A 16,176-nucleotide genomic window follows, 5' to 3' on the forward strand; every position below is an offset into this window, starting at 1 on the left:
GAGTCAAAATCATTTTTAAAGCATAGAATTCACGGGAAGAACAATCCAGAAAGTCATTTTATACTCACAATAAGTCACAGTAAAGGTTTAATAGTAATGAGCTTGTAGACATCAAATAACGCTGCAACAAAATACTTAAAGAAAAATTGTTCGAAATATCAATATATGTTGCCACAAACGAACGGTAATGGAAGTTTTTCAGAACAACTCTGAATCAGACAAAAAGTTAGAAACTTGAATAACGTAATTAGTTAAGTTTCCTTAGTAGATTTTAGGTTGTGCTTTGTTTTTGAGAGAATAATCTTTCTTTTCCAATGCCCAAAGGGTGTTTTCCAAAACTGGTATAAATTCTATACTGGATATAAAGAGGATTCCCATCAAAAAGTGACCCCATTTCCCCTCGGTCCTCTGTCTTACACCTAAAAACTCCTTGGCTCTGAAAGGCGAGTGTAAGGAGGCAGGTTGCCTGGGAGCCCCAGGACGGGGCAAGGACACGGTGGGCTCCTGATTTCTTTGTTGCCTCCCGTAAATCCCAGACAGGGGGCTGTCGAAGGCTGCAGGTGGAACCACTAATGGGCACAGACAAAACAAGCGCCAGGATAAGCCTGTTCCTCCAGCCACAGGGCCAGGAAGAAGGACAACTAACCACAGAAACCCTCTGGCAGCACCCACTCTAGTCCAATCAAGCACCAACGGGAGAACCACACCGCCCCCTGTTGGCTCCAGTGGGGAGAGCAAGGAGCGCATCCACCTCTACTCCAAGGGAACAAGGCGGGCCGTGCTCCTCTCCCCTGAGCATAAACTAGCCTTCCATCCCCCTTCCCGGCAGAAGAAGGCAGTGTTCTGATTACCTGTCTGGCTGGTGTGGGTGGGCTGAGCAGGGAGCTGGTCTTCCAGAAGCCTGCCTGGTAGAAGCAGGTGGTGCTCTGATTCTCCCTAAGGTAGTGTCTTGTCAGTGGCGTGTTGAGCCTCCAGTCCCACCTGGCAGCAGCAAGGCTTAACGACGTGGTGCAAGGTGAGGCTAGTCACTACGCCATGTACCCACTGCCCCTCATATCCATGGGGGTCCGGGGAGAGCTGAACCTCCACCCTCAATGGCAGCAGGTTGTGCAAAGCAGGATAGTTGATACTCTGCTTACCCCATCTCCTGACCCTGGCATCAGGGAGGCCCACTGGGGAGCTGAACTCAGAGACAACAATGTCACGCAAGTCAGCACCCCATTTCCCCAATGGGGCTGCTGAACGTCCCCTCCACCATCCACAGCGTGGCAGTGCCCACGCTCCACCGTTGCCAGGGTGGAGTCGGCAGGCCCAGCAGGAAGCAAACATACCCACCCACCTGGCCCTTGTGCTGCATCTTAACAGAGGTCGGCCTAACAAAGAAGCTTAAACAGGACCCAGAGTTTCACAATCTCCAAAATGCCCAGGATACAATCAAAAATCTGTCGTACAAAGAACCAGGGAGCTCTCAAATTGAATAGGAAAAGACAATTGACAGATGTCAATACCAAGATGAATCAGAGGTCAGAATGATCTCAGATCCTAAAGCAGCCATCATAAAAATGCTCAGAAACAGAAAAAGAGGAAATCTCAGCAAAGAAATAGAAGTTATAAAAAAGAACCAAATGGAAATTATAAAACTAAAAGTAATCTAATAAAAACTCGCTAGATGGGCTTAATATTAAGTAGAATAGTGATAACAGAATCCACCTACTCTGAGCAATGGAGAAAATAGACTAAAAAAAAAAAATGAAGAGAGTCTCAGGGACCTGTGAGCTAACAACAAAAGAGCTAATATTCGTATTATTGGAGTCTCAGAAGGATAGGAGAGTGAGGAATGAAAAAGTACTCTTAAAAAATAATAGTAGAAAAGTTCATGAATTTGGTGAAAGATGGACATCTACAGCTTCAAGAGGCTGAGGAAACTCCCAAGTAGGAGACACCAAAGAAATCCATGCCACATCATAATTAAGCTTCTGGAAACTCCAGACAAAAGAAAACCCTCAAAAGCTGCAGACGGAAAGGAGGCAGTACTCACAGAGGAGAGATCTGAATGTCTGTGGATTTCTCGTCTGAATCATGGAAGACAGAAGGAAGTGAGAAAACATTTTCGAGTGCTGAACAGAAAGAACTATCATCAGCAAAGCCTAGGTCAGCAAAAATATCCTTCGGGAATCATGAGAAAAATAAAGATACGTTCAGATGAAGAAACACTAAGAATTTGTGACTAGCAAACCCACCCTCAGAGAATCGAAAAAGAAAGTTCTGTAAACAAAAAAAAGGAAAATCATAGCAGATGAAGGGTTGCAACCTCAGAAAAGAAAAAAGAACATCCAAAAGGGTAAAAAATATACTAGCCTGTGCTCGTGAGTTTCTTAAGTCTCATTCAGTGATTGGAGCAGACACTACACCACCATCTGATGTGGTGCTCCATGTACACGGAGGAAATGCTGAAGACAATCGTATTTTAAAATGGAGGATGCTAATGGACTTTGCTTTTTACGCTTTCCTGGAAGTGGCAAAACATTGATTCAAGGAGACCTCAGTGAGTTACATACGTATCATGTTAATACTTAGAGCAACCACGAACAGAGCTACACGAAGCAATACATTAAAAGAATACTGGAAGTAAATCAAGATGGGATTCTGAAACATGTTCAGGTAACTCACAATAAGGTAAGAAAAGAGAACAGAAGAATGAGAAATGGAAGAAGCAAACAAAAAAATAATAAAATGGCTGACTTAAACCTTAACGTATGAAAAATTATATTAAATGCAAATGATCTAAATATATCAGTTAAAGACATAGACTGTCAGAGTGCATTAAAAAATATGTTCTGGGCTTCCCTGGTGGTGCAGTGGTTGAGAGTCCGCCTGCCGATGCACGGGACACGGGTTCGTGCCCTGGTCTGGGAAGATCCCACATGCCGCCGAGTGGCTGCGCCCGTGGGCCATGGCCGCTGAGCCTGCGTGTCCGGAGCCTGTGCTCCGCAACCGGAGAGGCCACAACAGTGAGAGGCCCGTGCACCGCAAAAAAAAAAAAAAAAAAAAAAAAATGTTCTAACAATATGCTGTCTACAAGAAATTCCCCTCGATGTGATGTAGGTGGATTGAAAGTAAAAGGATAGAAAAAGATACATCTTGCAAATAATTTTAAAAGCAGGACTAACTACATTAACATCAGATAAAATAGACTTTAGAACAAAGAAAATTACTAGAGACAAAGAGAGACAGTATATACTGATAAAAGATCAGCTTACCAGTAATATATGATGATCCTAAATAGAAACATACCAAAAAACAGTCTCAAAATACATGAAACAAAAACGCATACGGTTGAAAGGAGAAACAGACAGACCCATGATTATAATTGAGCTCTTCAACACCCACCCTTAGCAGTTGTCAGAACTACTAGCCAAAAACTCAGCAAGGATACATAAGAATTGAACAATGCAATCAACCAACCGGATATGACTGAGATTACATATACATAAAACACTTCCCCTAACAATACTGGAATACACATTTTTTTCAAAGTATCCATGGAGCATTCACCAAGATAGGCCATATCCTGGATCATAAAACAAACCTCAAAAAACCCCTAAAAGAATCGGAATCATAGCGTATATATTGTGACTACGGCGGAATCAAACTGGATGTCAATTATAGAAAGACAGAACATTATTCAAAACACTTGGAAATTAAACAATCTATTTCCAAATAATCCAAGAAGAAAGTCTCAAAGGGAATATAAAAATACATAGAATGGAATGAAAATGAAAATTCAACATATTAAAATATGTGGGATGCAGGTAAAGCATTATTAAGATATTAATTCTCCCCAGACTGATCTATAGACTCAATGCAATTCCATTCAAAATACCAGCAGACTTTTTTGTAGAAATTGACAAGCTGTTTCTAAAATATATACGGACAAGCAAAAGACCTAGAGTAACCAAAACAATTTCTAAAAAGAATGAGAATAGAGTTCAGAAACAGATCCAACAAAAATGGCCAATTGATTTTTTAAAAATAAATTTATTTATTTTAGGCTGCATTGGGTCTTCTTTGCTGTGCGTGGGCTTTCTCTAGTTGGGGTGAACGGGGGCTACTCCTGGTTGTGGTGCGCGGACTTCTCATTGCGGTGGCTTCTCTTGTTGCGGAGCATGGGCTCTAGGCGCACGGGCTTCAGTAGTTGTGGCACGCAGGCGCAGTAGTTGTGGCTCACGGGCTCTAGAGTGCAGGCGCAGTCGCTGTGGCACACGGCTTAATTGCTCCGCAGCATGTGGGATCTTCCCGGACCAGGGTTCGAATGTATATCCCCTGCATTGGCAGGCTGATTCTTAACCGGTGTGCCACCAGGGAAGCCCTGGCCAATTGATTTTTGATAAAGGGACCAAGATGGCAAAAGGAAAGTTTTTCGACAAATGGTGTTGGATCCATATGGAAAAATGAACTATGATCCTTACCTCACAGCATCACAGAAATTAATTCAAAACGGAGTTAATGTAAAACCGAAAATTTTAAAATTTCTATAAAAATAAAACGATAGAAGGAAATATTTGTGAACTTGAGGTAGGCAAAGATTTCTTAGATAAAACATAAAAAACATAAACCACACAAGAAAATGTGATAAATTGACCACAGAAATTTAAAATCTTGCTTCTTGAATGAAACCACTCAGAGGAGAATGAAGATGCCCGGCATGGTGACTCTAGTCAGTACACTGTTTTATATACTTGCAAGTTGCTAAGAGAGTATACCTTAAGTTACCTCTTGAAGTACTGAGATAACTTTTATCCTTTCCAAAGAAAATGTAATGAATAATAATGGTGAATTATGTGATTATAAATAATCTTGTTTTCAACTGTAGAAATTAGAAAACATTCTCCTCTTGGAATATAAGAATAAATTGTATTTAACAGTAAAAAAAGAAAAAAAAGAAAAAAGTTATCATCACAAGAAAAAAAATGGTAACTATGTGTGATAACGTATGTTAATTAAATTTATTGTGGTAACCATTTTGCAATATATACATATATAAAAATCATTGTGTTGTACACCTAAAATGAATACAGTGATATATATCAATTATATCTTAATTAAAAAAAAGAGAGAATGAAAAGACAAGGCACAGACTTGTGCAAAATATTTGCAACTCACAAATCAAAGGATTTGATACCAGAATATATTTTAAAAGTCTTAGAAATCAGAAGACAGACATCCCAATTTAAAAAGGGACAGAAGACTTGGAGAGACACTTAACAAAAGGAGATGTACGTGGGGCCATTAAGCACATGAAAAGGTGTTCAAAATCCTTAGTTGTGGGGAAATGCACATTAAGGCCACAATGATACCATTACTCACCCATTAGAATGGTTAAAATCTAAAAATCTGACCATGTCAAGTGTTGGCCAAACCTGGAGAAAATGGAATTCTCATCCACTGCTGAAGGAAATATAAAATGGCAGCCTTCCTTTGGAAACCGGTTTGTCATTTTCTTTACAGTTAAGCATACAGCTACCATATGACCCATCCATCCCATACCTAGGTATTTACCTGAGAGAAACAAAATATGCTTATACAAAGACTTACATGTTAATACCCATAGTGGCATTGCAATTCATTCCAGAATAGCTACAAATATATTAAAAGTACATACTATGGGTCTTCCCTGGTGGCGCAGTGGTTAAGAATCCACCTGCCAATGCAGGGGACACGGGTTCAAGCCCTGGTCCGGGAAGATCCCACATGCCGCAGAGCAACTAAGCCCGTGTGCCACAACTACTGAGCCTGCACTCTAGAGCCCGTGAGCCACAACTACTGCAGCCCACGTGCCACAACTACTGAGCCCACGTGGCACAACTACTGAAGGCCGCGTGCCTAGAGCTCGTGCTCTGCAACAAGAGAAGCCACCGCAATGAGAAGCCTGCGCACCGCAACGAAGAGTAGCCCCCACTCGCCGCAACTAGAGAAAGCCCGCGCGCAGCAACAAGCAACAAAGACCCAACGCAGCCTAAATAAATAAATAAATTTATTTATTTTTAAAAAGACATACTGTATTTTTCTTAAAGAAAATACATAAAAGAAATGAGGAAGATATCTAAGGAGGAGGAAGAATTGGGGTGAAGTTTTTACTGTACCTATTAAAATTTATTTCTTTGAAACACAGAAAGCTATCTGAAACAGATACAGCAAACTACATAAAAACTGTTAAATTTAGGTGGTAAATACATACAAGCCTGTTTTATTATTTTCTCTGTGTGTGTGTGTGTGTGTGTGTGTGTGTGTGTGTATGGATATATATGAATATATATGAGAAATATTTCATAATTTAAAATTGAATTGCTCTAAAAAAGGACATTCTCTCACTCTTCCCAGTTATTAAATTTATGGTATATTTTCCCCTTAAAATGGATAACAGAGGAAATCAAAATACTTACCTAATTTTAAAAATGACTTCTGTTCTGTAGTTTCATCTTCATTAGGCCTGTTGACTCTTACATAAGGTCTTGGTATTTGCACTGAGCCATGTGTAGTTTGCAATTGCTTCCCAAGGGACCAAATTAATGGATTTCCTTTCTCCTGGATCTTCTTCTCCTCCTTCTTCACAGGATTATGGTGAAAATAAATACTAAAGATGGCTGTCCAGATCCCAAGTGTCAAGGATCCGTAGAGTAAACATTGAATTATAACATTCCTCATTGTAAACCTAGCATTTTTGAAGGTCCATTTTAACATTTCCTAAACCAGAAGGATTTAAGAGAAGCTGTATTAGCTATTTTGATGGTTTAGAGATCATCGACTTGGCTTAAATTCAATTTACAGTGCTTTAAAAACAGGATTATTTTGATATCAGTGCTTATCATATACTTTGATACGAGAAAGTGTATCCTTTAAAAAAACTCTTAAAACTGATATTCATCAGATTTCTTAACATGAAAATGTATAACGTGCTTATAAAACATACACTATCATTTAAAGTCATTGACCCAGACTCCTGAGATCAAACTAAAGCAAACAATGTGAAAGAAGGGTTTCTCATCCCTTCCACCTTCTCGACGCATCTAGGAGTGATGGCACAGGTCTCTGTTTTAAAAAGCTGATTTGACACTAATCAGACCGTTAGAAATGTAAAAACATGCACTATCCCATGGTGGAAAGAAAGTGGGCAGTGAGAAGTGCGGACCCCCCTGATGGGACTGTGAAATGGTACAGCCACTCTGCAATCTCTGCAGGCCCCAGAGAAAAGCCCCCCACACAGTGAAGCGTATGGGTGCCCAAGAAAGCAGCCGACCCCCCACGTGTCACTGCGAAGACAGGACACCTGTGGGAGGGGGTGAGCCCAACACCCAGAGGTTCCTGACAGCGTGTTACAGTCTCACTTTTCCGGTGGAATGGAATGCTGTTATGGACTGAATTGTGTCTCCCTAAATTCATGTGTTGAAGTCCTAACTCCCAACGTGACGGTATTTGGAGACGGGGTCTTTAGTAATGAAGTTTAAATGAAGTCATTAGGGTGGGCCCTGATCCAATAGGACTGGTGTCCTTATAAGAAGGGGAAGAAACACCAAGGGTGCAGGCACAGAGGAAAGGCCATTTGAGGACACAGTGAGAAGCTGGCCGTCTGCAAGCCAAGGAGAGAGTTTTCAAAAGACACCAACCCTGCTGACACCTTGACCTCATACTTCTGGGTTCCAGAATTGTGAGAAAATAAACGTCTATCGTTCAAGCTACCCAGTCTAAGGGACTTCGTTGTGGTTGCCCTAGTAAACTAGTACAGACGCCAAGGACTGGCTGAGGTGCCTGAGGGAAGCCTTCAGAAAGAAAGAAAAGACAAATTGAACCAGAAAAGGGGAACAGCAAATGAGAGCTTTCGAAACATCAAAACACTGATTTTGATTGTTCAGAGAGAGCTAAGAAGACATTACATTTATGAAACCAGAGAAGCAGGCTTGAAAAAGGAACACTTAGAGAACAAAAAGAGGCTGCTGAAACTTAAAGCATGATCGCTAAAATTAAAAATCATCAGAAGGTTGTTAAATAGCATGAAAGGAATACTCTGGAAGCACAAATAAATGAGAGAGAGGAAAAAAGTGAGAGATGTGATATTTCATTCTACGAAGTATCGATATAACATCCAACTAGTGCAAAGGGTTCCAAAAGGTGATCAGAGAAAAGAGGAGAAAAGCATCAAATAAATAATACAAACATTTCCCCCAGAACTAAAAGGGCCCACAGGATGGCCAATGCGGTTGATGCAAAAAGATCCTAAAAGCTTCCAGAGGCAGGAGAAACAGGTGACATATACGAGAAGGAGAAGCAGAATGAGATCAAATTTCTCAACAGCACTGTTGGGTTCTGAAAAACTGCAGAGAAATGGCTTCAAAATTCTGTTAAATGATATTCCAGCTAGATTTCTATATCTAGTCAAAATTTTAAAGCTTGAGAGTAGAATAAAGATGTTTTCAAAAACAAATTACACTCCTTGCCTTCCTTTTTGGGAAACTATGTGTGGATTGTAAGTGCCAACAAGACAAAGAATAAACAAAGAGCACAAGGACCCAGGGTAGTGGATTCAACCCAGGAGAGACGTAGAGCAGTCTCGGAGGGCAGGTGTGAAGTGGGCTTAGGGTGCAACCAGCAGAGATTGGAACAGAAGCTGGTGTTGAGCTCCGGGCGCTGCACCCCTACCCCACAAAGGAGATGGGTCCAAAGGATATCAGATTTGATGAATTATTTGGGGGTGGGGAAGTGCAGGTAGATGATCTGGTAAAAACTAAGGAACGATATTGATAGAGTGATGAAGATGTAAACACTGATAACTGTATTAACCAAAAAAAAAAAAAAGTCACATAGATTTATTGGAAAATAAGCTAAAAAACATAGAAGCCATGTAAGAAAAATGAAGTCGGTGTATAATATAGATAAACCAAGAAAGAGAAGTCTGAGAATATTATTTAAAATGTGAAGGTAACCGTCATAAGAAACAGATTAAAGAGTCTCTTGCTTTTAGGGAGTTGAACTGGGGTGGGAGTCAGTGTGGGAATTGGGAAGGGCCTGCTGACTTTCTTTTAAGATTTTGTTTTTATTTTATTTTTTATACGTATGTATTACTTTGATAAACGTTTTTGAAGCAAAGATTTTTAAAAAAAGACCGAAAATGAAAACAAAATGTGAAAATAAATCAAACAGCATCAATACTGGCAAACACGTGAACATAGATGCTCCCGTCCCTGTCCCTTTAAGTCCCCTGATGTCCTGACTCCTGGGAAAAGTAATCCATGAAGCGAGCCTCGTGCTCTCCAGGTCCCTCCTGGGTCCAGGTCCCTCGGGCATGGGTTTTCCTTCTCATGCTCCAATTCTTCCCAAGTGACTTCCTGGCACTCAAACATTCAGCATCATCTCCCACTTTTACCCTTTCTCGGACTCGAGGGAAGAATTTGGCTTCTACAGTTTTGACCTTGGCCCTTCCGTAGGAACAAGCTTGCATATCCACTGTGGTTCTTACTGCTCTTGTTCATGTAGGAAACCCATACTGCTCAACAGAACCCAGTGGCCATAACGGCTCCACGGCCTCAAACCACCAGAAAGAGACCTGAACACGCCTGGATACAATGCCTTAGGCAGTGGTGGGCACCTGTTCCCCCTACTGCCAAAGGCTCACAGCCAAGTCCATGCCCCAGAATGACCTCTGGCTGAGGCAAGCTGCTTTGCCCAAGGTTCCCCCTCCCTGAGGGAACTCACGCTTAAAGACTGGTCGATGGGTGGAAGCCTCTTGTCTCACTTTGGGATGACTCTGAAGGCCCCTCCGGCACGGGACTGGCAGGGGCCCCTCAACCACATCACACTCCAACCTCTTCCTCTGCTTGATCCATTTCCCTCACTTTGGAAAGCCAAACCCACGTCAATAAAGTGCTTCCATGCAAATCTCAGAGTCCGTTTTCTGGGGAACTCGAACTACAAGAGTTGGTAGTAGGAGTGGTCCTGGGAAACGGTCTAAAATGGGGTTTAGGGGCTGGGTCACCCTTAGCTGACTTCCCTGAGGACCCACTGCTGGTGGAAAGGCAGCATTCTGATAGCCCCTGAATGAAGCAGTTTCCTCACTAAAACTTTGCTGTGGTGGCCTGGGGTGGAATCCCGGTGGAAAGGAGTGTTCTGGTTGGCACATTTGAGAGATGAGGGCAGGGAGTGGTCACCACAAGTACCACGGAATCAGGATGGTTGTAGGTGAGGCTGTGCACGCAACTGAGAAAAGTAATGGGAAGCTGAGGGTTATTCGTCCCCAGTTTAAGGCAAAATATCTGAGTCCGAGGGCCTCCTTAGCAGGGTATAAAAAGACTCATCCCTACAACCAAAGGGCAGGAAAGCAGGGCTTGATGAGGGCAGCTGAGCTGCAGGGAAGGGAAGGTTGACTCTCACCTCGGCTAGTGTCAACCCAGGAAAGGAGGGAGACCGAGCCTCGGGATGGGAGTGTATGGGTGGAGACACGCCGGAAACCCCAGACCCACCGGACACTCTGGACCCACAGCAACGGCCCCTCCTCTCCACGAAAGGCTAGCTCTCCTCCTCTCCTTGAAAATAACACAGCGGCCTCCGTTTCAAAAGGCAACGCCTGCCCTCCCTCAGGGTCACCTCTCAAGTCCGCTCCTGTCCACCAGGTCAGTAACGAGGACAAAGTCATAACATAGCTTGGCCGGGAATGTGTGAGGCCCCCTCTGTTCCCCCAGAACTGCAGGGCCCAGGCATCACCACCCACTGGAGTCAGGGGCCTGTGCCTGGGCTGAGTCCTGAGGATGCTCGGTAAAGGGAGGGGACATAAAGCTGGATTCGGGAGAGTTTATCAGTATGGGAGCATTCCCCTAGGACACAGGATCTAACGTCCTGACAAAGATCCTGGTTGCACAATAAAGGCTCATTGACTGAATGAATAACACTCTAAAAACGAAATATTTAATTATGCAAAGAAAATGTATCGAATGTGTAAGAGAAGAAGATAAGTTCTAACTAGGGGAAATGGATGGAGTCAAAGAACTGAAAAGAGAATGAAGCTGTTTTAACTTATATTACCACCACATCTTCCTATTAGTGTCTAAATTTTGAGAGACATCTGTTTTGATTTTCTCCAAAACCCAAAAGCAATTAGAAACTAGTGAAAGAAGAAAATAGGTGAGGGGAGGCCTCCAAGTTTAATATACAAAACATACACATGAATTCATATGATAGAATTATTACTGAAAAATAAAATAAATCCATACTCTAGAAAGATTCTACCATACTAAGAAAATTTGGGAAAGAATAGATACATGCTAACTGAATCACTTTGCTGCACACCTGAAACTACTACAACACCGTAAATCAACTCTACTCCATTATAAAATAAAAATTTTCTTACAAATTAAAAAAAAAGAAAATTGGGGGAAAATTTTCTTTAGATATGAACACTTATAAAAATATCCCTCCCCCCAAATTTCTTATTTTACTAATATCAGTGGTCTTATTTTGCATTTTCTTAAAGCAGAGCTCCCATTAGCTCTCTGGAATATGCACCTCATCTCTCCCCCTCCCGCCCCCAACACCCTCCCCACACTCCCACAAAACGCAGAAAACTTCTCCTACCCAGAGATAGATCCCGCAGCTCTGTGACTGGCTCTTCGACTCTGTATTCTCAGAAGGAAACCATGTTCAATTATTTCCTTCACTAAAACTCATATGCTAGAAAAATACAGAATTAAGTTGTAAAAAATATTTCAGTGATGATTTGTATGTATAGCAAACAAAATTTTAAATGCATTCAAAAAAACAAAACAAAACCTGAGAGTTAATGAAAAGAATCCAGTAAAGCAAAAAAGAACGCTGCCAGTAGTCACTAACACATGTGCACACGCACACGCACACGGCGAGAAACCAAAGCCCTAAAATAAATCTGGATTTACAGTCACTGAGTTTTAAAATGTTCGTTTTTAGAGCCAGGAAAACATGACCATGCTTTAGATAATGTCAGAACTAATTTTTCTGCAAATAATCAGTATTTGTAATCCCTTGTTTTCCAAGAACAATCTTAATACCGATCTCCATACAAGATCTCTGACTTTCTGATACTACCAAGAGTTTTTTTTTCTATTTCGCTTTTTGAATAAGTAATACATTGTCTTTGTATAAATCCTAAGAAGCACAAAGGGTGTACCTTTGTGGTATACAGTGAGAATCGGCCCTGATTTTCAAGAACTAAAGTTATTACGATGCCCAGTAAGCCTCTAAGGTGGCATAACCCAGCCCGAAAAATCTGATCTTCTTAATCCTAATCCCCAGAGCCAGCATCCCATTCAAGATTCCGTGATTTGATGCGCTGCTCCCACTGATTCTAGGTGGGAGGACAGCACCCCCATCTTTGTTCCCACTTTTCAGCAGACTGAGTCCAGCCACGTACCACTGAGAAAACCACTGGCTGCTCTCTAGTTGTATTCTCCAAGCTGAGTCATAGGCGGAATTAGGCAGGAGTCTACACTGAATGATCTGGAAGATGGAATTTCTTCCTGAATGCGTTCTGAGCAAATAACTTGACTGTGCTGGGTACCCTGCCCCGCATGGCAGGGCTCAAAACACAGGCGGCCCCAGGCTAACTCACAAAGCCCTGTGACATCACACAGCTCCTCACCAGACCCAGAGGCCCCTGCCCGGGAGCTCCAATCAGCGGGCAGGATCCAGGAATTCCAAAGTTCAAAGGGTCTTTTCAGAAAGTCTTAGAATTCTCTCTCCTCAGCTGAGGAAATAGGAAAAACCTAGCATTGGGCAAGTCAAAATCCTAGCCTTCTCTAGGGCAAGCCTTGTTTTTGCCTCTTCTGAAATAAACTGAAGAAAACAAAGAAGTTTTCAGAATACCTCAAGAGACAAAGATAAGCCAAAGAGTTACTGGCTGCCTTTTTATTTCTTACTCTGTATTACTCAGCCTTAGATATTAGTACCTGAATTCAGCCAAAGGCTTGCAAAATTTCTTCTTTCTTAACGTGTCTGAGCAGATCCGACCCTCCCCCCATGAAGGAGGCTGACTCAGTGTTTTGCCTGGGACCAGCCATCTGCTGGTATGTGAGAGGAAGGGGGTGGGCTGCGGTTTTGACACCTCTCCTGGGGCAGATACGACAGCCAGTTATAAACCTCCAAGCATGACTTCCAATCTCCTTCAGACAGGCTCCAAGGGAAGGTGCTTTTTTGTACTTTTATAATAATATTAAAAGGTAAGCTTTTATTCATAGTAGCCCCCAACTGGAAACAACCCTAATGCCATCAACAGGAGAATGGATAAATTGTGCTACTACATGTGACAGAACGCAAAGCAGCACTGAAATGACTGAGCCACAGAGCCACACGACAGGATGAATGCCCAGACGTGACACTGATAGAAGCCAGGCACAGCCTATAATCCTAATTCTATGAAGCTCTAGAAGAGGCGAAACTAATCCAGAGTGATGGTGGTCAGAGTGGTGATTACCTCTGGGAGGGGGTGGGAATGCTTGCTTCTGAGAGAGGCCCAGGGTGAGCCTTTTATAGGGCCGGACACGCCGTATCTTCTTGATCTGAGTGAAAGCCTCACAGAGCCTACATATGCAGTCACTGGGCTGTTCACTGAAAATTGTGCACTCCACTGTGTGCATGTTATAGCCTCACAGCCTGAAGGAAAAAAAAGTGAGTTGGCCCCAGTTTTGGACAAATTTATCACAGGAGTTTTGCAAGCATTGCATGGTTGGTTTGTTGTAATAAAGTCAAATCTTTCCTTCTGAGGAAGGTGCACATACAATAGTTAGAATTTTATTTTATTTTTATTTTTTATTAAGATATAATTCACATAACACAGAATTCACCCTTTTAAAATAGAACAGTTCAGAGGTTTTTTAGTATGTTCACAAAGTTGTGGGACCATCACCACTATTTAATTTCAGAACATTTTCCTCAGCTCAAAGAAACCCCATAACACCTAGCAGTCACGCCCATTTCCCCTTCTCTCCATCCTCCATCAACCACCTATCTACTTTCTGTCTCTGAGAATTTACTTATCCTGGACCTTTCATATAAATAGAATCACACAACACGTGGTTCTCGCGTCTGGCTTCTTTCACTGAGCATCATATTTTCAAGGTTCGCCCACACTGCAGCACATGTCAGTACTTCATTCCTTTTTATGCTCAAATAATAATCCATTGTATGAAAATACCACATTTTGTTTATCCACTCATCAGTTGATAAACATCTGGGTTGTTTCCACTCAGAATGGATCAAAGACCTAAGTGTTAAGAGATAAAACTATGGGACTTCCCTGGCGGTCCAGTGGTTAAGATGTCGCGCTTCCACTGCAGGGGGCCACGGGTTCGATCCCTGTCGGGGAACTAAGATCCCACATGGCACATGGTATGGCCAAAAAAAAAAAAAAAAAAAGAGAGAGAGAGATAAAACTATAGAAACTCTTAGAACAGGGTAAAAGCTTCATGACATTGGATTTGGTGATAATTTCTTGGATATGACACCAAAGTACAGGCAATGAAAGAAAGATAAATCGAACTACCTCAAAATTAAAAACTTATGTACCAAAGGACACAATTAAGAGTGAAAATGCAACCCACAGAATGAGAGAAAATATTAAATAAACACCTATAAACCATACATCAGGATTGTCCATAGGAGTAGAAAAAGGGGACGTATTTCTCCACCACCTCCTGTTTCTAGTGGGTGAAGGTTTGTTCGCTCCGCCATGATTCTGAGTTGGGTATTCACAGCACTAAGGGGACAAGGGGGACAAAAGGGACCAAAAATGAGCTCTTCCACGTGCACCAGCATGAATCAGTCGGGCATCATCACAGAACCAGTCACCTCCACAGTGGTGAGGGCAAGAGTATAAGGAATGAGGCAGAAGAGGCGCCCCATACAGGCGCTGTTAGGAATTGTGTCACATAAACCAGGAGTAGGCAGAAATGAGCAAGCCAACCTTCACTTTTCTTCTCAAACCTCCAGCCTCCCCTCCATCCTACCCTCACTCTCAGCTGGTGATGGCAGAGAACAGAGAAGCACTCAGATGAGAACTGTTGGGTTGGCCAAAAAGTTCATGGTTTTTCCGTAAGATGTTACAGAAAAACCAAAAGAATTTTTTGGCTAACTCAACACCTCATTTTCTTTCCCTACCACCTATTCCACCAACCACCAATATTTGTATATATACTCTCTGCCTTTTCTCTGTTAGAAAAGGAAAAATGTCCCTGCTCTCCCTGGAGGCAAACCCACTGTTATGCTCAGAATCCCATCCTCTTGCATTCTCAAGGGCTGACCTCAGACTTACATTTGTCTCATCTTCCTGCATCACCAGTTTCTCCCTCTCCACTGAATCTTTTAGACTGTCACCAAAAAGAACACAAATAACAAATGTTGGCGAGGATGTGGAGAAAAGGGGACCTTTATGTGCTGTTGGTGGGAAATGCAAAAAGACACATGCACTCCAATGTTCACGGCAGCATCATTTACAACTGCCAAGACATGGAAGCAACCTAAGTGTCCATTGACAGATGAACGGATAAAGAAGATGTGGTATATGGGTGTGTGTACACACACACACACACACACACACACACACACACACACACACTGGAATACTACTCAGCCATAAAAAAGAATGCAATATTGCCATTTGTAGCAACATGGATGGACTTGGAGGGCATTACGCTAAGTGAAACAAGTCATACGGGGAAAGACAAACACTATATGAAATCACTTATACATGGAATCTAAAAAATACAGCAAACTAGTGAATATAACCAAAAAGAAGCAGACTCACAGATATAGAGAACAAACTAGTGGTAACCAGTGGGGGGCGGGAGGGGCAATATAGGGGTGGGGGAGTGGGAGGTACAAACTACTGGGTGTAATAAGATAGGTTCAAGGATGAATTGTACAACATGGGTATTAGAGCCAATATTTTGTAATAACTGTAAATGAAGAATAACCTTTAAAAGTGTATAAATTTTATTTTTTTAACTTACAAATACCCTTCCTTGACCCTTTGTCCCCTTCCAGCCACTGTTCTCTTGGAAAATCTTGGAAGAGGTCTCCATGGTCACTGTCTCCATCCCTTACATCCATTACTCCCTGCAGTAAAAGTTACATGAGGTCTCCAGGCTGGCTCTCCTCTCATTC

The 16,176-nt window shown here is 42.1% G+C and overlaps 1 protein-coding gene across 1 annotated transcript in view; it reads right to left on the reverse strand.

Annotated features, from left to right (window-relative positions):
• GALNTL5 (polypeptide N-acetylgalactosaminyltransferase like 5) overlaps positions 1 to 12,164 on the reverse strand; it is a 73,026-nt gene extending 60,862 nt beyond the window's left edge. The window contains exons 1-2 of the mRNA XM_027101462.1: positions 11,620 to 12,164; positions 6,444 to 6,744 (exon numbers count right to left, since the gene is read on the reverse strand). Of these exons, the coding sequence (XP_026957263.1) occupies positions 6,444 to 6,741 (298 nt within the window). The 5' untranslated portion in view covers positions 6,742 to 6,744; positions 11,620 to 12,164. The remainder of the gene's footprint in view (positions 1 to 6,443; positions 6,745 to 11,619) is intronic.
• Positions 12,165 to 16,176: the final 4,012 nt, after the last annotated feature.

This window comes from Aethalodelphis obliquidens, unplaced genomic scaffold (assembly GCF_003676395.1).
Source record: "Aethalodelphis obliquidens isolate GAN/ISIS:26980383/991018 unplaced genomic scaffold, ASM367639v1 scaffold5, whole genome shotgun sequence".
NCBI lineage: Eukaryota > Metazoa > Chordata > Mammalia > Artiodactyla > Delphinidae > Aethalodelphis > Aethalodelphis obliquidens.